The sequence below is a fragment of the Pygoscelis adeliae genome, unplaced genomic scaffold, assembly GCF_000699105.1.
Source record: "Pygoscelis adeliae isolate BGI_AS28 unplaced genomic scaffold, ASM69910v1 Scaffold113, whole genome shotgun sequence".
Lineage (NCBI taxonomy): Eukaryota > Metazoa > Chordata > Aves > Sphenisciformes > Spheniscidae > Pygoscelis > Pygoscelis adeliae.
Window position 1 is genome coordinate 16,508,063 of NW_008825108.1, and position 27,761 is coordinate 16,535,823.

At 37.0% G+C, this 27,761-nt stretch overlaps 1 protein-coding gene across 1 annotated transcript in view; it reads right to left on the reverse strand.

Annotated features, from left to right (window-relative positions):
- The window catches only part of DOCK4 (dedicator of cytokinesis 4), a 167,659-nt gene that overhangs the window by 38,037 nt on the left and 101,861 nt on the right, over positions 1 to 27,761 (reverse strand). The window contains exons 26-34 of the mRNA XM_009327700.1: positions 26,712 to 26,810; positions 19,581 to 19,675; positions 12,231 to 12,306; positions 10,528 to 10,628; positions 9,801 to 9,859; positions 7,502 to 7,650; positions 5,842 to 5,927; positions 517 to 543; positions 253 to 348 (exon numbers count right to left, since the gene is read on the reverse strand). Coding sequence (XP_009325975.1) covers positions 253 to 348; positions 517 to 543; positions 5,842 to 5,927; positions 7,502 to 7,650; positions 9,801 to 9,859; positions 10,528 to 10,628; positions 12,231 to 12,306; positions 19,581 to 19,675; positions 26,712 to 26,810 — 788 coding nt within the window. The remainder of the gene's footprint in view (positions 1 to 252; positions 349 to 516; positions 544 to 5,841; positions 5,928 to 7,501; positions 7,651 to 9,800; positions 9,860 to 10,527; positions 10,629 to 12,230; positions 12,307 to 19,580; positions 19,676 to 26,711; positions 26,811 to 27,761) is intronic.

Here is a 27,761-nt window from a genome sequence, read left to right on the forward strand (position 1 = left end):
ACCAAAAGTTCCTATATTCCTTGATAGGAAACTCCTGCAAGCCACTGGATTTTCATACCATGGGGAGGCTACTTGGTTGGTTTTCAGCCAGCTCGTCTCATTTTCCTGTTGACTAAGCAGCTGCTGTCAAAGATCCTGAGCATGTACAGTTGATGTGTCCATGTGCACTCACCGTTTGTGCAAGATCACCATATTTGCCTCCTAATATTTTGAAGATGACAACCCTACTTATAAATTGTGATAATCACTCACCTGTAGTCCAATAACCTCTCCATGAGGCGAGTCACGGTGGCAATTAATGAAACACCACTTTCCCTCCATGTTTCCCGCTCAATTTTCTTCAGTAGACTGAAAAAAAAGAAGAAGCCAGAACAACTTCACCGTTTATTTTTAACTGTCACTATGACAACCACTCTGCTTTTATCAGTACCTTAATACCTTAGCAACATCTTCGATAGTTAGGTTTTCTTTTACAAACACCCTCCCAAGAAGCACAATTTGCAAACAATGTCTTACCTAGGATAAGGACCAAAAAGTGGAATTCTAGTCCAGGAAGCATTGACAAAACAAACGATTTTTATATTAGCTGCATCAGGTTAAAATATATCAAATACCTAATTTTCAGAATATATTAATATTCCAAAGACTTAACAGAACTCTTACATAAAATTTATATGTTAATCTCATGCTGATACATCAGAATATGGGGAGTTTAAAGATGTACCTGGAAAAGAATATTTATCAACTCAATGTACCTTCTCAATCGGACCTCAACTTTTTTAACAAAGATTTTTCCTCCTCTCCTCTCCTCCCTAATATTTCAGTCCACGTGAAATTTAAGAATGAGGAAGGGATTTTAATAAGATTATTCCCCCTCTTCACTTAATATTTCCTTCTGAAAACATACTATCATGCACATGGAAAATTCCGTTAGCTTAAATTGTCGTAAGATTCTTCATTAAAAACTGTTGTGTTCTTACACTAATGTAAATGCAGATTACACATTGAAGTGAAAAGATTTCAAAATGGTGTTGTAAGTGGAGCTGTCAGTAAAACGATACTTAATATTTCTTTCTGTTACAGGCCTCTGATTTTCACTGCGTAAGTTTATAAAATATTAATAATTTGGGCATGAATTTCCAACATTTCCTCTCTGAGAATGAACAAGGAAATATTTATCTGCAGAGTTGTGTTACTTTTATGCTCTGGTGTAGGACTTCAGATGGATGACATGTCCATGGAGATATTTTAGCAGTCTCCCTGAAAATGCACTCAGGTAAGGTTTACTTGGAAGTCTCTGAAAATTGCCACATCCACATACTCAGAGCTTTTTAGAGAGTAGTTAATAGCATCTCCGAACCTTCTGTCTGCAGCGGGCAAGCTGTCAGCTCCACTGACCTTCATCTATACTGAGCTTGTTCAGTCCCATAAAACTCCTACGTCCAAATTTCACCAAACGTATAACAGCGCCCAATAACTCCTACATGCCAACTGCACTAGCTATACACTCCAACTCTGTTCAGCTCCTTACATACAGGGGGATGTCACAGACGCAATTCTCCAAACTAATTCGACCTAAATGAAGCTGTGCTCTGCTGGAAGCGAGGAGGAAACATTGATCTTCATTCTGCACCCTTATATCGATCTTAGACTCACTTCTCTTTAGGAGGCAATCAGATGTCTTTCCTTCACATTCAGAGACTGGCTACCTGTCATTGCTAGCAGAGACAGATGACGAGGCCATCCTTAACCAGAAGAGGCTGAAGCACTAATCTGGCATCTCCGCTTTCCAAACAGAATACACAGGCTAACTTAATTCGCTTTTAAACCCCTTATGTTCCTTTCAATACAAGTTTTTGTGCCTAACAAGAAATTAGAGTAGACCCTGTTACATTATTAAGCACTGATTACTGCACTGATTTTTCCTTTCTATTGCCTTTCAGCTCTGTGTTAAACAGGAACATTTCAACCTAAATTCATCAAAATAATTACCTACAGTTCCTGCAGAAAAACAGCAGAAAAACAGTCTGACTTCTCTTTTAAAACAGATGGTTTTCATCTGTGTTTGACTTATGCATGTTCTTTATAAATGTATTGGCATATTCATTATAAATATACAATTTCTACAAATGGCTTGTGTAGATACATTCAAAGTACTTATTCAAACTGACATCAACGTCGTCAGCTGAACAATTTTCTGACTTGCCTTCTGATGCATGCCTCCCCCTCTCCACCATACACAGAATCATCTTTCACCACAATGCACAGAACAAACACTCAGAATGAAAGAGCTACTCAGATATATCCCTTGGCTTCCTCATGGCTATATCTACATAGAATTAAATTCCTGTTACTTACAGGTCCCAAAGCATAGCCAAGATGCTATGTTCTACAAAGACTAAGGGGGATAAACACAGAGGAACAATGAAAATGCTTCTGCCTTATCCATGCTACTAGAGCCTAACATCTAGTTACGGGTTTTTGTTTTGTTTGTTTTTTTTTTTAATCTTGGGTTCGCAAGAATAAGAGAGTGGAGTGGGGACCCAGAGGATCAGAGCTCTCCAGGGATGAACACCAGGCTTAGAACCATGTTCAGGCTAGCTCGATCATGTAGTAAGTGGATTTTTTATGTCTAAGCCAGAGAGTTATTCAGACCACTAACCCACAGGCATCTAATCCTAGAGGTGCCCTAAAAGATCTGGATATCTATTTTGGAGTACAAAGTCCTCCAGGTACCTCACTATAGCCAGAGGTTCCTTCATCTAGTCAGAAGGGTCAAAGTCAAACTTTGCGGCAAAAGTTCAGAGATCACTGAGGAGCTACCCAAACCCCACAAAAATATTCAGAAGGGCTCTGAAAGACTCAGTCCAGACAGAGTCTAATGGACTGGGCAGTGCTGAATTTAGTCATGCAATTGAGGGAAGAAATTAAGAAGACTGAAGACAGCACGGGAGAGGTAGCCCGTCATCATTTTTTATGTAATAGCTTCATGGCTAGAGAAATCACCCACAAACTGGCAGAGCTCGGTATTAAATGCCTGCTCAGCTGGAATGTCAGCTCCAATTTCTTCAAAGAGAAGCCTCGTCGTCAGGCCCCCAGTGGAGCTCACTAGCCCAGGTTTTGTGCTTTGATAATGTGGCCACCTAAACTCCAAACCTGAAATGGCTTGTGTTAGGCCAAACTGGAATACAGCTACAGAAGGAATAAACCGGCAGCATCCATCGGATTCAAAACGAAAGAGCTACTTGAGTATATCCCTTGGCTTCCAACGATTCTGTTCTAACCACCAACTGTTTAATAAAGTGAAATCATTCTTCTCCCTGTGCTAATTAACTCAGGAATTCAATTGCAGTGTTACAGTGTAAATGTAGATCAGGACACCTTTCATACCACGATTACACTGGGTAGCAATTACAACATCTAATTTCTCATGATAGCAAAATGTTCACTACTCTATGCTTTGCAAGCTCTTCAAATGACATAAGGAGCTAATCACTGAGTGGTCACAATCAAATCCCTAGAAAGACATTGATTCAAAACAAACAGCAGTCATCTCCCCCCTACTTTCACTATGTCTTTTCATTTGATAATGATAATTCCATTATAAGCAGTGAATTTTAAGCACATAATATTTTCAGTATGTCCAGAGATGCTTATAATTTGTCCTTGAAAATAGAAGATGTTCAAAGGAAAGATGCAGTGATTGTCTCTGGAAAAAAAGCAGTTAATGTGGAAGTTGAGAGATTTAAATTCATTTTCCGATTCAGACAAAATAAACAAAAAGCATGACAAAACCTGAAAGTGTCACACCCGCTGCAGTTACTAGACTGTATCCAAAGTAGGTGTGTGCATCCCCTTGGCTCCCAACTGTACCTATCAAAACCAACCATGCTGAATCTTCAGAAAGATCAGGTAGTATTATAACATTTGCTTTCATTAAAGACAACAAAAGCACTGCTCGCTGCAAAACTATATTACTGTTTCACAATCCTTGGGTACATACCACGTCTCTGTCACTTCAGTCTAAACAAGTCTGCGTTCTTGCACTGTCTAAAGACACTCTAATATTGCTTAGTTTAAATTACCCATGGAAGAAATAAAAGAAAGAAATCATAGGCTATCTGACCCTGTCCCTTCGATTCAGCTCCCTAAACTGTCCATCTGATTTTAATCATTTTCCTTCACATACCCTAGAATACTATGTCACCCTCCATTTTAGATTAGTATCTTCTGCAAGCTCTCCTCTTAAGAGGTGTTAATGTATGGAGTCAAATCAAACTCAGATAAAAAACTAATCATAAATACTGTTTTTTCTTAAGCTGGAAGTGAACTTGAGCAGTTACTCTGAAATTTCCCAAAGAGTTTAGTTTTAACTTCTGTTATACCAGAACAGAAACAACAAGTATACTGATACTGTGAGACATTTTGCAATTTAAATTACTATGACTATGTCTTCAGCATTTAGATTTATAAAAGGCTCTCACCATCTTTCACTGTATCTTGTTTAACATCCCCCAGTTTAAATCTAACTCAAAACCGTAAAAAAAATTAGGAACTATATTTCAAACTTATAGAATTTTAAGTTATTTCAGTGACAGACATCCTGATGTTTTTTGCACATGAGAATGCATTCAGACTTCATTTTATAATTAGAGCTTTTCCCTTAATGACTTAATTTTGAAGTTAGAATACTGTGTTACTAAGATACTGAAATTAGCTTACCTTTTATTATCTTTACTCAGATTATGAAAAAATTCATTAATAATTACAAGAAAGTTCTGTTTTAGCATACTGTACTGTTGTTTACTATTATTCATCCATTTCCATAATATTCTGCCTAATCTCTCTACCCACTTTTGCTTCTGTACATGACAAACATTTAGGAACTCTTATCTTTTTCAACTCAGTACAATTACAGATTTTTATGTTTGCTGTTCACGGACACTGAGATCTGAATGTTGTTACTTAAGCAAAGACAACAGAGCTAAAACTAATACTTAAAGAAGAAGGAATGGTTAAGAAGCCATATAAACAGAAAAAGCTCAGGTGTTTAATAGTACTGAAGAGTACACAGCTTGGAATCCTGAAGAGGAACAATTCATTTCCTACTAAACACACCAGAAATAAGTGAAATCTTCCACTTAGGTGGAACTGAGTTCTGAGGAACAACAGAGACAGAGTTCAGTTAGTTTTTTTGTACCTGTACTCTGTGACAATCATTTATTTCAGTCAATGGGAAAACTTACAGGCAACCTTAGGGACTTCACCATTATTATTAGCTTTTCCTATTACATTTCAGTGATATGTCATTTACTAAAATACACTAAAAGCTTAACAACTAGTTTATAAAAGAAAATAAGAAATATTCTTATCAGAATAAATAAAATTGTATACATCAATCAAGAAATCAACAAGTGACATTGCACAGATGAGTACAAGTTTCTGGCAATAGAAAATTACTTATTAAACAGTTTTTTGTTGAATTCTCATGCCTTGTTTTCAAAATGCTCCATTTGAGCTCTCCCTGCACCCTATGCAATTATGAAGCATTTCTCGCTTTTCTGATTTTAAAATTAGTAGGTAGAGAAGGAGAATGTTCTGTGATATAACAGATTTAGCCTTTCCCAATTGCACCTGTATGCAAGAAGCACAGCCAGACTTTACCGATGCCATACAACACCATAAACTGTTTTATTCCTCAGATTTTCAGGGGGAAAAAAAAAAAAAAAAAAAAAAACGAGATTCACAACCGTTTTAAGCATTACTTCTCTACAATGACATTAGCATCTGATACAACCAACTGAACTCAAGGAATTAACGTAAGATAAACATACTACTCACATACTGTTGAAGAGCTCTCGGTATGTTTCGTCACCTTTACCTTCCGACATTAGGCTGTCCAGTTTGTCAATCAGTTTTGCTTCCACCTGCAACATATAAGTGTGGTGTAAGCAGCTTCTTTTTCCTTTAATGAGATTAGAGAAAATTGAGGGAAGATTTGTTTTTATGTAAGGGACTTTGCTAAATGCATATCTTAGAATTATTGGTCAGTCATGTAAATCTGATGACAAGTCACTTCATCTCTTTGAAGCTGTTATCATTCCCAAGGTTTGTGGGGTTTTCTTTTTTTGGCTTTTTTTTTTTTTTTTTTTTTTTTGAGGGAGGGAGCTAATTTAAATTGAGCAACGTGACTTTAAAACTACAGGCTGAGTAGCATTTGCTGCTGCTAAGGCAGCTATCTATTTATGGAGTCAGACAAAAAGCACACAGCCCAAATAAATTGCCTGAATTCTCACTGCAGGGCTGTAAGCACAAGCCATTTTCCTAGACTTCAGTAAAAAGATCATCTTTTCTGACCTGCACCCCACTCTTTATAAATTGATTTTTATAAATATCTGTACTGTTCAGAACACTTGGGGGCTCAGACTTACTTTCCCAACCCTCCTTACCTGCCAGTGTATTTGGTTAGAAATCCAACTTGCTGGATTTGCCTATTAGCTATCAAAGAAACTTACAGAACATATCTGGTGGCTAATTCAATGCATATTTTTAAGTGTATTGATTATAAAAAAGATAGAGGTGAGGCCACACGGTGTGTTAATATTTCAAACCTCCTTTTTAGCAGTAATATATCAGCAACCACAAATCTAGGAGAGAAACTAAGCTGTTGTCAAGGTATTTTATTAGAGAATAAATCTATTGCAATTTACATTTAAAGCCAAGCTGAAAACAGAGAAGCAGAACAAGTGGATTTTCTCCTTCTCACTCCTTGTTTGTTAACACTTCTATGGTGATTTTTAACAATAAGCTTATATATTGATAGTGAAAAGCTACCTACTTACATCACATGCCCTCCTCCGTTCTTAATAGTTTGTTTTGTGTTTCAGATAACAGCTCCCACCCTAAGCATTATGATTGCCTGGGAGTAATTCAGATACTTCTGCTTTCCTTCGTTTGAAGCAGCAGGAAAGAGGGCAATGAGAAATGGTTTGAGGCAGTCTGAAAGAACTGAGTGGGAGCTGTGGGAGCAGATGGCACACTTGGTCGTTCCTTCCTAGCCCGTTAAGAAGGTGTTTGAGCAGCAAGAATACTTGGATCCTTACAGAAGAACATTCCTCAGAAGGACCATCTGATCTTTTTTCATACTAACCGGAAGGGAAGCTAGTTGAATCCTATCTAACCAGTTGTCTGTACCGCTGTAAAGCAGAGATGAAAAACCACAACAACAAAATCCGCCTTGTTGAAGACAACTCAAGTTTTGTTCTTCACTTCAGCAGGCCATGGATTTTATCCCTCATCTTACATTACTGACATGATAGCATTAATCGGAGAATCTTACTACCCCTGCAGAGAGTAAAAAGGGAAAACCCTGGTAATTCCTCTCCAACAGGTATAATGTTGTGGCTACCTTCTCTACCCTGAACCACGAATGGTTGGGACCAGCACTCTCTGAAGTGCTTGAATTTCAGTCCTGTTTTATAAACAGCTTCACATACAGTACCTGTTTAAAGTTGCCACTCCGCCTTTGCTCCCAGTCCATCATGTCGTGGAAAATGGGAATCATTACATTCCTCAGGTCTGGCTGAGGGATCAAGGTCACTTCCAGGAAGGGGCCAATCAATGCTGGAATAAAGTGAAGCTTGTGTTCCCCTAAAATGAAAAATAACTTGAATGTGAATTGGGTGTCCTGTGAGCTATCAAGCAATCCAAATACTATCTGAAGAATTGAAAAGTAGCACTCTAAATGTCTGTAGATTTTTTATCTCATGTCCATCACAGCGTGGGCTATTTCTTAAGCCCAAAAAGGGCAGAGAAAAGCTGTAGACAATAGAAGAATATAAGGCCAACATAATTTATCAGATTTTATTATGCAATACTGAGTTCAGAAGTGACAGTAGGTTATCTGTATCCCAAGTTAGTCTTCCAGAAGGAGAACAGAGACAAAGCCCTCTCTGAGCATTTCATTTATTTTTCACAGGAATGGTTTGGTTTCTAAGCTCTACATTCTTGTGTTTACAAAATGGTTAACTGTCTCATATTACATGCTCATCAAAAAGAGGTAAGTACTTCGATTTTTACCTCCCTTCAGTTTTGTGAGTACAGAAATGGAATTACATGTTTTGACTGCAGGAAAGGGAAGGTGTGACTCAGCTGTTCTCAAAACAGCTCGCTTTAAAATCAGGGCTAAAACAACTTCCATTAACTCACCATAATCTACTTAGCAGAAACTACAAAACTAAGTTCTTGTCAGGAAAGCTAGAAATGGCATACAGTAAAGATTGACCATTTAGTTTCAGTTCTCCAGGTGTAAGACTTCTGATATCTTCAGAATAGGGGGATTATGAATCACGATGCACTGACTTTCCAAGCTGGGAATTCATTTCCATCCCAGCCTACCTCTGGATATTCCAGTGGGCACTAACCCCTGACTGCTGCTCTGTTTGGTGTTTGTGTTTGTGCAAAGGAAATCTAGAATTCCCTCTGCTGGAAACATCCTGGGATGCATATCCATATGAAAGCAAGGTGACTCTACAAGGATCAAGGCTTATGATGACTCTTACTGCTAAGAGAACTGTAAAATGCTGACTAGCATAACACCAATTATATGAAATATCCTGACTACAGTATTTAATTGGACACATTACCAGGTGAATTCCATATTGTACCGCACAGAACTCGCCCCTATTGAAAGGCATCATGATTCCCTCCTTGCCTGCATACTGGGTTTCCCTTCAGCAGAAAACAATGTGAGTGGGGAGATGATGCACACTAAGATCTTACCCTAGCATGCAGGAAGGAGATGGGACCCAGGAGTGGATCCTTGATATACCAGTTTAGAAATACCCATCATGTATCCAAATAATTTAGAGGTAGGCCTTAGAGTGAGTAAGCAATACTAAATACTGTAAATAAGTAAAATATGCTACACAACAAATGTTAAGAAGATATTAATAAGCAAATATTTCTTATTTTGAACATTCCTCTTTCCAGTACAGGCTTATCAGAAAGACCAGTTTTTTACAACTACGTATCTTGCTGGGGAAAACATTTATAGAATTACAGCATCTCAGTAACCACCGATGGTCTTCATATCTTTAATGAGCCCTTTAATGAAGTGAACTATTGAATAATTGAAATATGAAGATGACAAACGTAGCGTCCAAGTCTTCTACTCAGTTTTGATTTTCCTTCCCAAACAGCATTTAATTGCATTTCTCTGAGGTTCATACTTTCAAATACTTTGCACAGTTATTGCTTATAAAAATAAAAATGTTCCTATGTTTATATCCAAGCATATATTCTCCTCATGTTGTCCAACGTGTCATTTACACATCAGTCACTGATGCGTTTATGCCTTTATATTTTAGTGCAACTAGGACTCAGGGGAAGATTTGATGCAAAGCCAGCATCTCAAGAGAGCTTCAGAATTAAGATATATGTCTGTTCCTTAAACTGTTTGGCAACAGAACTAAAATTGTGAACATAAGTATATTTCCAGGCATCATAATTCTGCCCAAAAAGAGCAGTACTTTCTTTTCTATTTTTCTCTGATGGCGTTCTTTAGGTTCTCTTTGAAGAAACAGGGATAGGTCAGATACAGTATCAAGGCTTAGAAAGTTGAATTTAGCTATAAAGAAGGGAACTTACAGATGACTAGGGTTTTCCTAAACTTGAAGCAAGATTTCATGTGAACTTAATTATAAACAACTCCTTTATCACTGGCAAGTGTATTTAATAGGTGAAGAAATAAGAATTGTTTTTCATTGTATGAGCTACTGATGATGTGTTTACTTACTTACCTAAATTTTGCCACATGCTGAAGATTTCACATCCCATTGTTACCCGCATGTCACCATATCTGCAATGTATTAAAAAATAAAGCAAAACAGTGAAAGATCATTTAAGAAAATCAAGTTCGTATGCCATTCTGTGACACTGTAAAATGAAATGTCTCATTTGTAGTCCACAAAAAACTACTTTAAATGTGATGATTTCTTCCAAGTCTTTGCTCTTTCCATTGTACCCAGCTACAACCGGGTTCCTAAACCCAGGTTAATTTGCAATATTGTCAAAAGTATCAGTTCTTTCTAAATGCTATACATCAGTAACAGAGCTGTGAAGCAAAAGCTATGTTTTGCAGTAATATGATGTAGTTCTCTCTCCGAGAACAAACAGTTTTACTCTAGCTTAAAGAAATACAATTAATTCATACAGACAACAGTGCAGTGCCTGGCAGAAACACCTGAACGAGTGTGAATCAACTTATGCATGGCCCGGAAATTAGTGTTGGCACTGCTACAACATGGCTATTTTGCTCCCAATATCTGAAGCAATTTGGGCACTTCTACGAAGGCTGATATCAGCTCTGAAGACCTATACAAAGGGCCAGAGCCAACCCTCATTCTAGTCAATGGAAATACTGTTACCGTTATGTTTTTGGTAGGCCTTTTTGCAACCTCCCATGCCTTGCATTGTGAGAAGTGTTTGATCTATTACAGTTTTCTAGAAGCTGACAGCAGTACTTACTTTTCTAAAACCTTTTTCTTCTTGGAAGGTGTGAACATCTCCAGTTGCAGACATAACTGGTTTATAAAAATGACAGCAAGAAAAAAGTAGGAATCCCATATCTACAATAAGCATATGGCATTTGGTTATTTCATTTTCTCAGTACCACCATTTTATGACCACTCAAGATGCAAATTTTCAAATCACATCACTTGTTTCAGTCTCAACTAATAAAGTACTCAAACTGTTTTTGACTAAATTTCTTTGCATCCAAATGTACTTTTCACCAACCCCAAAATGTTCAGCAGAAATACATCTATTTTACATATTTTACATCTCTTAAATGTAAAGGTTTCAGATAATTTTTTTTCATCCCTCCAAACCAGAAAACCTTACCTTCTAAATTTGGAAACATTTTTTTGGTATATTTAAATAGAAGACTACAAAAAGTTATGCCTTTAAGTCCAAAACCCAAAACATTCTGACTCCTCAAAAGCTATCACATAACAGAATTGTCATTCTCTGACCCATCCTACTTTATAATATTATTTGCAAGTCTCACTTGCTGTAGGCTTCACCAGATAAAACCGAAGCCAGGTTTTGTTAACAACTTGCAAATATACAGATGTTTTGTGCACATGCTTTATGAATCAGATGTTGAATCTTCTACTTAGAAGATTTAAAGATAAATTTAAAATACATTAATATATTATATATTATCTATTATCTATAATCCAATTATAGATGCTCCATGGCAGGAGGAAGAAAGAAGTGTAGGGGGAGCCCTATTCCAGACACTGCAGTTCTGCAGGATAGTAATAACATTGCTAAGCAAGTTTAAGGAACATAGAAGCCTTGTCTACAGGCAATTCTTTTATCAGCTTTAGCCTCTGAACTTATGGAACTTCATAGAGGATAGGCTTCCTCATGCCCAGTTATGTCAAGTAGCTAAATCTGCATTCCTGCCAATCTCTCCAACAGGAGTCTGGATTTTCAGAGAAGCACCCACAACTCTGCTGGAAGTCAACAGAACTTGCTATCTTCTGTAGGAAGGAAATTCTGCACTTTTTATGATGAAGCAATTGGACTAATGTCTCTTGGTTGGGCAGAATATTCGTTCAGGTTTCCATGGGAATGGGTCTTTTCAAGATGCATTCCTAGGTCTTCTCATGTGAATCCTAAAAGCATCATTCTGTAATTCACGGTTTATCATAGGTGCCATATCTCACTATATGAGCTCCTCACTAACATCTTTAACTACATTCATCATGCAGTGTCATAATTTTCTAATTTTACTTATGCAGCATGTTAATTGGTCTTGAGAGAAATTACAGAATGTAAACGCATATTTTTGATAAATTTGCATCGATTCAAAAATGGAATAATGTTCCTTTCGGTGATAATTCCAAAATAACAGACAAATAATAAAATAGTTTCTGTAACCCAAAAAATTGCTATGCAAAACTCCTGAATAAGTAGTCTAACATAGAGGCTGAAATAACAAAAAGAAAAATAAGAAGAAATTAAAAAAACCCACAGCACTCCTGACTTTTAAGACAGTCCTGTATTTAAGAAAAAACTTAATCTCTGAGCATTTGAAATTGCTGATTTAGTATATGTTCTATCTGTTTAGATGCTGGAGCTAAGTTTAGTAACAAACAACCAAGGCACAGGATGATGTAGCAGCTATTGCATCTATCTTATGTTAGACACATTTACTCTACCTTGTAATCAAAGTTTTCATTTAAGAAGTTTTTACGAAGGGCATCCGAAAGGTACAAGACTGTAGTAATGATCACACTGGGAAGAAAAGAATGAAAAAGACAGTAGTTTTCATTAAGTGGAAATTCATATTTAATACTCAGAGCCAGACAATTTTCCAGTGAAGAAACAGATGTAGCATGTATGGTGGCATTAAATACTACATTTTAAACTTACACAAATATCTGACTACTAACAGCACCTATTGGCAGAAAACATGCCCATTAAGGAAAAAAAAAAAAAAAAAAGGTATGATGTAAGAATGTGTGCTGAAAGCAGATGTTCTGCATAGAAGAATATAATTGATCGAAAAGACAAACCATAAATTTTGTTCTGCAAATAATGCTGATATCGGATTTAATACACACTTTGTCCTACTAGCATGGACATATACAGTTGGGCAATTCGTTTTCAGCTTTCTTGGTACTGAAAATATGTGCATATACATAATAAATATAAAATATCTAGTAATTACCAATATACAATATTGACAGCCCTATGGACAGTCTTTTTGATGACAACAGATAAATGCAAAACTGCATGAGCTCTGCGAGAAAGATCTGCATCTAAAGATCTCTATTCTGTATGTTGCAAACAGTCATACACACTGCCCTTCATTGACACCTGCCTGAACTACATTAATCTATCTTAGATAAATATATACGACCAAAATCCTTTTGCAGTGGTTATCACCAGGGGTCACTGACAGCTTTGTTCATTGTAGAAACCATGTTTGGTAATCTACCGAAACAGAACATCCTTAAAGATTATTTAAATATAATTCATTTCAGTGGTTCAACCCTTAAGCTAACTTCTGCAGCACTTGTGTCTATCAACATATCTAGTTAAACCAAAAATCCATATAAACCACTAAACTCTTTTTGAAAGTAGTCAGTAGTGGATGCTTACGGGGGAGGAAAAAAGATAAACATAGAATGATCTTTTCGCTGTTACACTCATGTATTTTACAACAATCAACTGTTTAAAGACCTTCTGAGAAAAAGGTTATATCTACACATTTCATTTAATTGCTATCTATCTACTATTAATACATCTAGTACTTCTTTGAACATGGTTCTTGACCTTTATGCTGTCACAATGCTAAAATTTGTTTCCCTTTCCATACTTTGGACTTCGTTTTTTACTACTTTTGCAATGCATTTGAGACAAAATATGTTTTATTAAATATAATAACAGCAATACATATATTTTAAGGGTATAATATCTTTCATCTTCACAACATTGAAGAATTACACATTAATCAACCCACCTAGGACATAAATTATTTTTTTCTTCTGGCACTTTTGACAGATTTCAAGTTTATAAATGCCAAATAGCTATGTATCATTTAGCTTATTACTAGTTCAAATGTTTACTTCCATTTCTCTACTTTTAAAATGCCTGTCCCTGCCAAACTTTACCTTCTGGTTTGATGTGTCTGAACACCTGTAAGAGCCAAGACTGAGATTGTTTTTAGAACACTGCTTGATTCTCAAGTTTCGTTCGTTCTAGTTCCATTGCTCAAATATAATTTTCATACATACTATTTTCTCAACAATTATATTGTAGTTTTTCTATCTAAGTAGTGTTCCATGTTTAGCACTCATCTGTACAGCTTACCACACTTTTTCACTAACGGGGAGTTACAGTGTATGTACAGCACTCCCTGTTGCAGCATGGAAGACAAAGTGTCACGTTAACAAAGTGTAATATAAGCAAAGCTAAGAATCAAGGCACGGGTAAGAAAGAGAGTCCTGTCATTCTTGTTATTGTACATGATTGAATTTACAGCCCATATATTTCACAAAATGGAAATAGTTCGCATATTTCAGGAAGATGTTCTGATAGAAAGGATCAGTTCATCAGAACTATTGCTATGTAAAATTTCAACCTAAGGCCAAAGTAATAAATCTCTGAAAAATTGTATGCACGAGAAAATTCCACAAGATCTCAAGAACTGCAACCATATTGCCAAGTTTACATTACATTGTTCTATTTATGTCTGAGACAATTCCTTTCTTGCCACATTCCTTCCATGGCAGGTGAAACTGAAGAGAAAGATCTGCTTAAATTCTTATGAGAAGGTGATTAAATGCAATTTTTAGATTATTTTTTCCAGAATTTTCCTGAGATAACACAATAACTGCAATGCAGGTATTTCTTGCTATAGGCAACATAGCTCAGGTTTGATTTCTTTGTTAAGCCAAAGATATGACATGGATTTGTTGATAAAATGTGGGTCTGTAGAGGGAGAGAGTATATGTTGTAGATAAAAAACCTCAAAACATCAGACTGAACATGGAAAGATGAAGCCATTTTTTTAATCCACAACCTGTTATTCTGAATCCACAACAAACTAAAATCAGGTAGGACAGAAAACATTGCTGAGGTTGGGGGTTCTCTTTCTTCTTTTCCTACAAATAATGTAGGTTCTATAAAAAAAAGCAAAAATGCACAAAGCAGAGACAGCAGCCAGAGGACAGATGGACAGCTGCCTGATCTGGTACAATACTCACATTCCAAGTTGCTTCCCAGCCAACGATTTCAAAACAACAACACTTATTTTAAATCTATTTGAATATCAAACTAGAAAACATTGAGTTTGTGACAAGACTTGCTTTTCTTCCTCTTACCACCTGCCACAAATTTGTTCGCAACCACTGACTTTGCAGGAGAAGAACCTCTGCTTTTATCTACTAAATTATTCTGAGCTCACATACAGAATGCTAACCCAAGGTCCGGCCAGGCCATTTTTGACAGAGTGGCTTTTCCATCAAATTTTCAAAGAAAACCTCTCTGCAATAACCTGTTTGAAAAATCCAAAGCAACCCCCAGAAGTTCAACAACTGGTTTGCTGCCTGGGCCGTGCTCTGGGAACCTGGTTTTTGCCTGGGCAGCCAACGATAGAAAATGAAAGCTTTCTTTTCCATTCTGATACGGGACAAATGTATAACATTAGCTTCTCATTTCATCCTTTGCTATTTCAGAGTGAAATCTTTCCAAGCACAGAGGTGTTTGAAGAAAAAAAAAAGTTTCTTTCATATTTCATAAATAAATGAAATGAACCTAGTCACATATATGTGTATATATCTATTGTTATATGTATATAAACTTATTCATATCTATACCTATGTATATATATGCTTTTTGTGACAGACTGAATGTCAGGTTCAGCTGTTAACAACATTTTGTATTACATAAAAGCCAGAACGTTGTTAGCAACACTGTGTATTACATAAAAGCAAGAATTTTTGTTCATTGTAGGAGTCTCAGACTCCCACACCATGGGAGCCAACAGGATTCTTCAAAGCAGCCATAATGATGAAACTAATGCTAATTTGATGTCTTCCTTTACTGTGTGTTCCATTTGAGTTACATTTTAAACAACAACAATAATAATGTCTTTCAGTCAGTACTGAATTAGATAACCAAAAGGATTCTCTAAAGTCCCTATGCCCAACTGTCGGTAGATACATCTGGGATTTTAGTATAAGCAACACACTATAGTAAATCTTACTTTACAGATCAATTATTTTACTATAAATAACAATATTCACACATCCATTTTGTATGCTTATAAAATTCAAATTGAGAATTGGATGATCTAGCATCTCTCCCATTCAACAAAATGCTGAAAGGATATACATAGTTAATCATACAGAGACCTTTAAAATTAAAGCTTCTTGCATACCAAGAGCAGTGGAAAATTAGTTCATTGTTCAATAATACATAGGCATAGTATGTTTTAAATATTAAACCTTTGCTCAGCAAGTAATGGAAACTCACTTTGCTCTCCAAAAGCCTCCTCAATTGTTAATGAAACATGACATACCTGGAGTTCAGCTGAGTCTGTTAAATGGTCTCAAAAGATGCCAGCCAATTAAAGCATTAGACAAGTGATTCTTTTCCAAACCTTAGGGTAACTTAAGCCAGTGACCGTTACACAGTGATTTTCAGTTGACAGAGACTTTATGAAGGTGTTATCCAGAAGCTTCAATTTTTGTCTGACGTATTTTATTATAGAATTTTGGATTCCTCTCTGGCGCTAGGCAACTGATTCAGACATCTTTCTATATTACATGGTGTTCATTTGCAGTTACAAATAGAAGCTTTGCTTAGAGGGCCAGCAAGCTAGCTTACTACCTAGTTGATGTAGAAAATAAGTCTATCCCTTAGATGCAATAAACATTAAGGATTTTTTTACATGTTTTTCTCCTTCCATCACAGAACACAATTCAAAAAAGATCTATTTCTCTGCTTTAGTGCTAAGTCTGCCTTTTTAAATGTTACTTTATTTCTCAAATTTTGGAAGTCACTTGGTAGTTTTATAATGCTAACCATTAATACTTTTTCATGTTGGGCATCCAGACATTCAGAACTACAGATCATGCATGCCTCATCCTGAAGTATCTTAATTTCTGGATAGTTACAGTTTTGTCTCCTTGAGCTCACTGTATCTTCTGGGGCTTTTTTATCCCAGACAGCATCCACATATCAGATGCTACATAATTATTGAAAACACTGCAACAAGAAAGAAAAAAATCTAGAAGCCAGGCGGCAGCAATATTTTTATATATAAATATTATATATTGTAAGAATTATGGCATTTTAAGACCTAAAAATCTTTCAGGTAATTGAAGTTCTGCATATATAAATAAGAGAAAAAATGAAATTATTTTTCCCCTCAGGAAAGGCTTATTACCTGATTATATCCTTGCTAGGACTCATTTCTTCCCTAGGCTCAGACAGGGGAATACCTGTCTGTAAATACCAGCTTGAATTTTTATATCACTCTAAGGACAGGGGAGGGAAAAGACAGTGCTGCTGGTGATGTGACTGCAGTGATGGGTGAAGCTCCCCAGACACACGCTGCCTTCAGATTAGCTGCCATTTCTCGGGCTGAAGCCCAGACAGCTGGGAAGGTGGCCGTCTGACACAGGAAACATGAGAGTCATTTTATTCCTGGGAAGCAGGAGTTAGAAAAGATCCAGACTGTTAATGGATTACTTGATTATGCTCTTAAAAAGATGGGCTAGACCTTCTAGTTCTTCGTTTTAGACGTGAACAGAGGAATAAAGAGTTCAAGAAGTTTTGCCTTCAATCCTGAAGAGTCTCAGATCTTTGGAAGCACTGTGGCTCATCAAGTGAAGGTCAGGGAGAATGGCTCACAACTGCTTCTGTCGGTGGTGCAGGCAGTGCCCTAATTTCTCATCCGGCCTCTAGGCTCGTCCCTTTGCACCTACAGATTTTGGGTTGGGACAATTCTAGCAAAGCTACTACTCTGTGGCTCTGTGCTTTTGAACACCCCAGGGAAGCCGAAGGAAGGCAGCCACTGCGATGGCAGTGGGGGACACAAATGAAAAGAAGGAGCTCCCGTTCAGAAACAGCTCCGGAAAAAAACTAGTGCTCTGCAGCTGAGGAGAGAACAGAAATGGATTTTCTTTTCTGCTGCCTCAAAAAGGAACAGAAACTAAGCCATAGATATATAACATAGGAACGACGAGTCTTCAGTTCACACCACACTTTTAAGTACATCTGGCCAACCCCGTTTCATAGCAAACCAGCATTTCCTCCACAAAGGAATGAACGCCTAGCAAAGCAATTATTGAATGCCGAATCGGTAAAGATGTGTTTATATCCCATTTGCTGGCAGTAATGCTTATGCAAATGTGTGTTATCGGGTTCAATTAACTGATCTGATTGGCTTCTCATGGCCAATTCCCACCAGCAGTTATTGTCAACTTCCGCCTATCTCCTTTGCCTGACAGAACTGGACATAAAGTCCCCTCCTAGATGGTCAGAAACAACATGACATGGATTAATAAAAGGAGATGTGTGATGCTCACTAAAATACTGCTGCAAGTCAATATTCCTTTTGCAAAACTTAGTATCATCGTCTTTAGCATATCTGAACACCACCAGCCTGAGAAACACGTGCCAAGGTCGTTCCTAAATCTTAGTTTTGTACATGTCAGCTGTTGCAAAGCCATCTGCCAAGCCAGCTGTTTCTGGAATAGATAACAATTTCTTAGATTATATATTTAGTCTAAAAGTTCCTATGTTTTTTCCCTCTTTCCTGTGTTTCTCAATTTATTGCTTAAGCATGATTAACAGATGCAGGCTGGTATCAGCCGTATCTTCTTTAATATCATCCACAGAAACAAATGATCATATCTATTCTTTGATCATTAATTTTTTTTTTTGGCTGTAATTCAAATTTGGCAACATTAGCCACACTGACTGAGGTAATAAAAATGAGCAAAAAACATTATTTTTTTTCAAGTCATGACAAACTTTGAACAAATACTATGATGTTTGCATATCCACACACACACCCCACAAATATATATCATGAACACAAGTTTTGCCAAATTTAATTGTAACGATAATATTGTTACTAGTAGTCTGGACAGCACCATGAATTTAAATTCTCCTTGGAGCCAGCAGGCACAATGCAGACTAAAAACCAATTTCCATCAGGCATTGCAATACGTACCATGAAAGTTTAAGTCAATCCTAAATTCTGGATTCCTAGGTCTGCCCAACACAACCCCCCTCCTCTGCCGACATTGGTGTTTGTATAATTGTGTTGACTATTCAGCTGGCTTAGCTGATCTAAAGCTAAGCCTACAAAAAAGGATAGCTGGTGATATAGGTGAAATAAAATTCAGTAGTTTCAGACCCGTTGCAATGACTTCTCAGAAATGCTGGGAACCTGTTTCTCTAAAAATAAGGCCTAAGCAGAGAAAGAGTAGCTCAAAGGCAGGTTACATCTCAAAGTATCACTAGACAATGCTTAGAGCCCTACGTTACTGTTGCCTGTGATGTACCTCATTTCCTGATTTGCGATTTTTAATTTGTGATTTTTCTGACAAGCACTAAATTAACAACCATGCAAAAACATTGTTAATGATATTACAGCAGATAATTTCTTCTTGAGAGCAAATAGATCTTTACCAACTCAGCATTTCAACAAGCAGATTTGAAATGAAGTTCTGTTGAGACTTGTCATTTGCTACTTGGAAAACAAAGCTGTTGATGCTTAGCATCTTCATTCTGTAAAAGTGTTTTTGAGATTCCAGTTATATGTGCTTACTGAAATTCAGAATAGAAAGACGTGCAGATTATATTATGAATTTGTCATGTAGAATAAGTCCAGAGATTTTAAATCTTAAATTCAAAAATGAAAAACTGCAGCCAGCATTATAAAAGATATTTTGGATTTTTATTACATACATCATATAACTTTATTTATTTATACCATGATCTTTGCATACTACCCGTATTTTTTATTAACATTAAAAATGCCTTACTTGTTTGCAACCAAACGCATCACTGTCCAGTCTTTTGGAAACATCTCTGGTCGTATTAGTATCCGAAATACAGTGAAAATCTGCAGCAGGAAATCCTTTAGAAGGAAAAGAAGCAGTTATATGTCTTTGCTGCTTTAAAAAGAGTGGTGAGCTTCAAAAATATTTTAATCAGAGTCAAAAAATCATTATAGAAATAGCAGAATTGCATTTATGTTCAACATAGATACACCTCTGAATATTTTTTCATTTTTTTGATTCCCCAAGAAAGCTTCAAATAGTGATTTAATTCCTTTTTCTTACACGGAGGAAAATAATTTACTGTGCCATTTGATTGACAACAATGCATAAGAGAAATGTCAAAGATGTCTTTGGTTTCCACCCATACACTTCCACAAATGTGATCCCAAGAAAAATTTGCAAATCAAAAAAGCACTTTACAAACACTACAGAGTTCTGAATATCTCCTTAATCATGCCAGGTTTTCATCACTTTCGAGATTTATTCGAAAAGTGGCATTATTTGGTGGGAAAGAGAGGGAGTGCAAGGACAATTTTATCATTGGGTTTGCAAAGACCAGTGAATTCAATAGTGATGCCCAGGCCCCTGAACTGTTATCGCAGCTGGCTGGCTGTATGCAGGTCACTTAACCATTCTGCCTCATTTGCTGAATCTATAAAAATAGTGAACACATGTGAGCTACTTTGAACGTAGAAAGCACTGCTTAACAGCTTTTAGCATTATCATCTCCTGTGTCATTTAACTCACTAATAAATAACTTAACTATTCCTCTCAGCACACGGTTTTTCAGATTTTCTTTTCACAAATAAAACTACCAACAAGGGTAATATTTCTAAAGGCCCATCTTGATTGTGTGTAGTGCTGCCAGTATTTTTTTTAGTAAGCAAAACGGAGCTCTTGACATCATGAAGAGCATGAGGCAAGTGACATAAGACACCTAACAGGATCAGCGTGGTACCTGACCTTGAAATGTTTTGTATTGGTTCTGCCCACACCACTTGTAGAGAGTTAGCCCAAAACACAGATGAGACGAAGATACAACCAAAGGATACCAAATAGTTTTGAACACCAAAATATATTCTCAAGTGCATTTACCGAAGTCTAGATGACGGACGTTGCACAACAGATGTCTTTCATTAGAGAATCGCTGTAAAGGGGGATGAATGCAGGCGCTGGGAAAGGCAGCTGAGATCCCTGCACCCACCCACCAGAGAAGATTACATAAAAGAGACAACCTGTTTTCTGAGCAAGATGCCAAAAAATTATCTGTATTAAAGAGTATAAATGATACTCATTGCAGATAACATAGTGTTTGAATGCAGGTGACCAGCTTTACAGATAAACAAGTAGCTCTACGAGCAACACATTTATTCCAGATTGCTTTCCTATAGCTTTGCACCTTGTAGTTAATTTTCAACACTTCCGCCTGCTCCTTTTTTAGTTTAGGGGTTACCTCCCTTCCCTGTGCTGCAATCCCTGCAGCTCTGTGCCACAATCCCAGCAATATGGCAATGCCTCGAATGCTGCCGTATGTCACCTCACAATAATGTCCCAAATTCTTGCATACCCCATTTTTATCCTGTCTGTTGTCCAGACACAATACACGTTGCTGGTGTTAGGGAGCTAACTGACTGGCTGCTGAACTGAAGAGACCAAATGGCTCCTGTTGGGAAGACAAGCAATGGTTTAAGGACTTAAAACCCAAGGGCTGCGTGGGGAGTAAACTTAGTGCCTTTGAGACCCACGGGCCACTGCCAAAGCCTGCTGAAATTCATCAGCTTGTTCAAAAGTCATTAGGAAAAGATTGACAGACAGAGAGGAAGATCATGTATACTTCATTTCTTTAGGTAACTAGGCTAAAACCAGAATAAATCTTTTATTCCAGGCAAACTTTAAAACAAAGCAAATGTAGACACTAGCATTAAATTTTGAATCATTAACAACAGGCTAATTATTTCTAATTTTAACAGAAAAAATAGAAAATTGTGTTATCAATTTAGTGATAAGTGATATTAGATACAAAATGTGGATTTGAAAAGCCTGAGTAAGACTGAAGATCTCTTTGTTACAGTACATGTTAAAAACGTATAAACAAAATGCAGTATAATTCAAAGCTGAAATATAACTGAAAGAAACAGGTAACTTATAAAGAACTTCAGAAAAACTAGTTGTAAGATTTCCAAGATACAACTATTGAGCTTCTATTAACAGAATTAATCTGTAGCTAACTTTTATTTTTCATGATTCAGTTTTTGTATATTTGGTAATAACGTTTCCCTAGGAATCCATTATAAGCATGAAAATAACCAAAGAGTAAAATGCCAGTTGACTAGTCTGATGCTTTGCCATTAATGTGCTGGTATCCTTCATGTGTCAGCACTGCTCATCGATATTCAGTGCCGGTGTTCACTCCCAAGGGACGCACCTCCATGTAGCAATTCCATAAAATGTTTTGATCAGCATTACAATGCCTGGCATTTTGCATGATGCAATTGCTCATTTTTGTTTCATGGTCCAAACGTCACAAGACATTACTATGAAGTACCATTCATGGAAGATCAATTTTGTAACGGGATTTTGAACTGTTTCCTTTGCACTAATCTATTGTCTTTCACAGTTGTATCTGCTCTGCTGAACACAACATAATGATTTAGTAACAGATTTTAACATTTAAAAAACACTTTTGCCGGCAGTATAAGTGAACTTGGTTGGTTGAGTACAGACATAATTAATGTCTCATATGCCTTCTTTCTTAAGAGACGGCAAGGGAGTAATTTTGTCCCTTTACATACTCTAAATACCATCTCTTAATATTCCTACCTAGTGTACATAAGCTCTAGTACTATTTTACACCACTTAGATAATATCACAATATCACAGTTCAGTTTCCTCTAGCAGCAATATTTGCTTGATGAAATTATCAAACTGTGATTAAGTGAGAAGCATGGCCTTCTGAAAGACTGAAAACCATCTATTCATATAATCAAAAACTGCCTTGGAATTTCTTTCACATTTCCCTGTATGCATGTAAAATCCTCTGCAAAGCAGGACAGACTCTTCACTGGATCTCTCAGGGTGCATCTATATTAGCATTTTAGTTTGGGTCAACAGTCTGCTTTGAAGCTAATCATTTGATCATCCATTGCTTTGGTTCGCACTGCAGAGTTATCGAGCTACTTGGTATCAAGTCTCTGTAGAGCATCCTAGAGCTTTTTTGCAGAGTGCCAAGGTGGCCATAAAAAAGAGGATGGTTCGACAGTGAGCTGTCTCTGCCCAGACAACTCAACCATCTTGTGTCCAACTCCTTTCCCGGATCTTCTTTCCTTCACTGCTTCCTCAATCTACATCAGAAGCCACCCAAATATTTGTTTCAGAGCTACTCCTCTGCCCCAGCACTCAGCCTTTCAGAAGTCCCATACGTGAGTGGATGTCCCTGCATATCAGGGGAAGGATGGTGGCTAGAACTGAGCTTCTCCAGAGGCATTCCCCATGCCTACAGACCTCAAACAGCCTGTGTCCAAGAGGTCATTAGAGAACAGTGGAATAAATTGCACTTGGTGTTAGGGTTCGGCACCCACCTTACCCTGCTCGGGCTCCTTTAGCTGGAAGAGAGGGATCAGAGAACTAGTAAGGTTTACACCCATCCCTATGTATATCTACTCTGCCACATTATGTAGGTTACACTGCCAATGGATAAAAACTAGGCCTTCTGGCAGGTGCTTATCTGTTTGTTTTGTCTTCTTTTAATCTATTAATTAAAAAACCCACACATATCAACCAAAACCACCTTGCTGTGGTCAAAGCTGCATTGTGCTAACATATACTGTTTTTCTCATTCACTTTCCCACTTCTCTCCTCCTATTTATAACTTCCGCTGTTACCTTTTGTCACAAATTACATCTGAGCTTTTTTGTGGCAGCAAATATCCGCCTACAAGAGTGCCTCTGTTCTATAAATTGCTATAAAATATATTTACTAGAAGAAGATGGTATTTTGTGGTAAGCAAAAGGAGCATATCTTTAAAATAATGTTGAAAGATAAAAGGAAGCATTTAAAATTACTGCCTCATTAAATTCAATGTTTCAAAAAGTGAGTGAAGTATAGTCTCTGGTGCTACCACTCAGCCATGAATCCCCTGTCGTTTCTTTCTTACTTCATTTGCATGTTTTCAAATATAAAATGCTTTTTCTATCTTCTGCTTTGTGTGGAAAAAACCTGACTCCTTTGAAGAACTGACTAAAATAAAAATAGACACCTTGTCAATTACTTATATTAAATATATTCACAAAATAGAGGAAATATTGCCATAAACAACCACTTGTTTAAAGCATCACTCAGATGCATGTCATATAAAATTGTGTACATGTCATTCCTTCAAAGTCTCCATTTTGCTATACTGTGATTAACAAGCTGGAAACAGTCTTTAATAATTTTGGTATAGACTGTTAAAAAAAAAAGAATAAGAACTGCAAATACATTTCGATAGAATGAATGACAACCTTCATTCCCTTTTTACAAGTACTTGCATGAGTGAATTTTTGTTTGAAGAAGTGTTTTGGTGGGGGTATTTTTTTAATAGTATCACAAATGCTGTGCAAACATGCATTCATGCAAGCACTTGACATAGTTGCCTTGAGAATTAGTCTGGAAGGGAGAATAAATACCTTGTGATACCACTGCCTAATCATTCAGTACAGATGGTTAATTATAAACAGAGGTAGTCAAAGCGAAAAAGCACAGCGGGTAGCAATTCAAAGGCCTGGGTTACACTCAGGTAAGTCCCTTGTAAACCCCGTATCAGATTTGTAACTTGTAATGTAGCTTAGGGAAGACCCAATCCACTTTGACATCACTGACCGGGGGCAAAAAGAGGATTCAAAAATACAGCAAGCTGATGGTAGTTACCACTGAAGCTTAAATCCCAAAGTGCATACTAGCCACAAGTTGAACTGTGGCTACTAGTTCAGCATCTAAAAGCATCTCAGACAAGAAAAGGACTTATCACAGATATTTACACCTTCTGAATCTTCATTTACTCATACTGATGTCACTTCCTAAGAAGCATATCTTAAAGCAGTATAAAATACCAAGGAAGCTCCACAGTTGGCAAAGCAGAAAAATACAGAGGTAAGTGACAAGATGGTTCAGATAGCCTAAGTCATACACAATCACCTCATGATTAACAGCAGTGTCAGCCTCACATACTAGCTCTCATCTTTCACTCTTGCTCTCAGTTATACACATTTCAGTGATATTTGATATTTCCAAGTGAGGGAAAAACCCAATATATTATTTAAGATTCAGAAGAGAAGGAATGCTGCATTAACTATGATCAACCTACTGCCACTGAATCACTGGTGGAGCTGATGCTGATTTGATGAGATCTGAATGGAAATAACAAACTCTGGACTTGAGTTCTTAAGACCTCTATTTTGATAGCTGATGGCACTGGCTACAGCTGCTTTCCATATGTCTCTGTATAATAGTAGGGTATGTGCGTGGGGGGAATATAAATGTGTTAAATCAAACACCATTCAAGCATTAATTCTAGAGTTTTTTCATGTTCTAGAAGCGAGAAAGTCTGAATAAACTCAACACTGTATTTCATAGATACATCAAACAGAAATCAAGCTTGAAACCCCTAGGTAATATAAAAATCTAAACCTAGGAATATAGACCTGGTCAGAACTCAAGCAAAAGGGAAAATATTTTCAGTAAAAAATGCCTAGGTTCCACAACATATACTAAAAATTGCCTAAGGATAGCAACTATGCTAGGTGACAACAGGTGCTGTAATACTAGTATAAAAATCGTCCACCCTATGTAACTCTGAGGTAGTACCCTTGATTCGTGACAGAGGTAACATCTCAGTAGGATTTTCTATCTTTCAAGCTCAATATGACCATCTCACTACAAAGAAAAGGCACTCACAAATGGTATGCTCTCTTCAGAAATTAACTCTATCCCTGCTGAAACCAGGACAAGCTCCATCAGGAATTTAAGGAAATCTGAAATTGCACCATGACTAGACTCCCCTTTTCAGGCCAATACTTAAAGTTTATCAAATGGTAATTTAAGAGTAACATCTAAAAATATTCTAACACACTAGGACATTATTACTCTCCCATATAGGATCACTGGCCGAATAATGGGCGTAAGTGATTGCTCAAGATTTCTTGTGTGGATCAAACTTTGTTCTATATACATTTCTCAGGGTCTTGCAGAGAGGAACTCTTAATGTATATCTTTATACAGGAAATGTTAACTTTCAAAACATTTTTAAAAAATCCATCCCCCTCCTCCAAAAAGGAATTAAAAATGCTGTATCTCCATGAACCTGCTAACTCCATCAATGAAATTGGTAGAAGCTGCCCTGAAAGAGTTCTGCAGCTACTCTCTTCCATGATCAAACTGGGCAGATAGACATTTCAGGTCTGACAGGTCTTCCTGCCAATGGACTTGCTGCACAGTTAAGAAAAATGGAGAGTTACTTGAATATGCATTTCTCAAGCTGTGTGTTTGCCACTGCCATATATAATTTAATGAATGAATGAATAAATAATACATATAATAAAACAAAAAAATCAACTGCCTGGCAGGAAGAATCAAGCAGAACTGTGTAACCTTAGATTGACACCATCTTTAAAACCGGCTTTGAGGCTAAGTTTATGGCTTTAAAGCTATTATATAGCCCCCCCCCCCCCCCCCCCCCTTCTATCTGCTGTCATTGTAGAAGCAACAGAATCCTAGTCCCACGGTAAGAGTGGACCTGTGTACACATAAAAGCCCGTGCAAAAGATAGCTAATTTGGAAAACAGATTGCAGTTAAATACTGAAGTGTTTCATCAAAGCACAGGAATATCTTAAAGGGAGATAAATCAAAAAGAGAAATAAAGACTTGTAATTATACCTCGTATACTTAGTGGTGTGTGAGGTGATGGCTTTCACTGGCAACATGGTGATAAAATAATAATAGTCTTGCCCATAATAAGATTCTACACTGAAATAATGATCCCAAATGAATTACGTCCCTGCAAAACCATTGTTTTTTACAGTGAACACAGTATTACAGTGTTCTACCTGAACAAGTGGAAAGACAGTTCTGTTACTTACCCTCAGATCTTCCTTTGTGTTGAAGCTATCAAGAAGCTGTTGATAATGTCTATCAGTCATTTGTCGCAAGAGTGACAACAAACAGGAGACAAATTCCCCCTGTTCAGATAAGCCAAGAATAGAAATATTATAGATTATAATGTCTTCTGTATTTGAGCTTAAACTGTCATATTATAAGCACTTAAAAATAATTAACAATGCAAGGGAAATTAATCTACAATTAGGAAACATTATTTCTTAGACTCCATATTTTCTGAAAATACATTAATTTAGCTATGAACTTCCTTCCCATTTAAAGAATTATTTTTCCCCAAATGCAGTTTACTTGCTTAGCAAAACCTATTTGAAATAGTTCCAGAAGGGCTAAACCAGTAAAAGTTTGATTTGTGATTTGTTTCCCTTGTACCTGTTTTTAAACAGATTATTTAGATTGTTAAAATTAAATATAAACAAAAATATCTTGCAACAATTCTGGGAAGAATGCTATTGTTTTCCTTTAGGGAATAAATTAATGGACTTAGCTGGGAATTTTTTCAAAACATTTTTTCATCACAAAAACCCACATTTGTCAAAAAGAAAACTCATTTATAGGACTGAACAAACTTTGAAAATGTTTTGATCCGAAGTTTTCTTGGACCTACAGAGGAATTTCTCATTAAACCGTGTAACTAGAAGTTGAGCTTAATCATAGGGCAAGACCACTCTCTCCCACAGTGCCAATTCCTGGATTCACACTCCACTCCAGACTCCAGAAAAGGGATGCTCCAGGCAGCAGCTGAGGGACTTACTGGACTGCTGTGCGGATTCCTCCCTGCCTCTACTGATGCACATTCACCAGGCTGTCCTTCAAACAGCATGGGATTCAGGAGCAAAAGAGCAGAAAACAGCACTGGGTGTCTCCGGTGAGTGATCAAATGACCAAGATGTTATGGGAAGGAATATGTTCTCCCTCTCTCCCTTTCCTGTCTACTTGTTCACTTTTGAACTGGGAAGAAACACTGAATGGTATCAATCTGGTCCAGCTGCAGAATGGATGAGGACAGGAAAGAG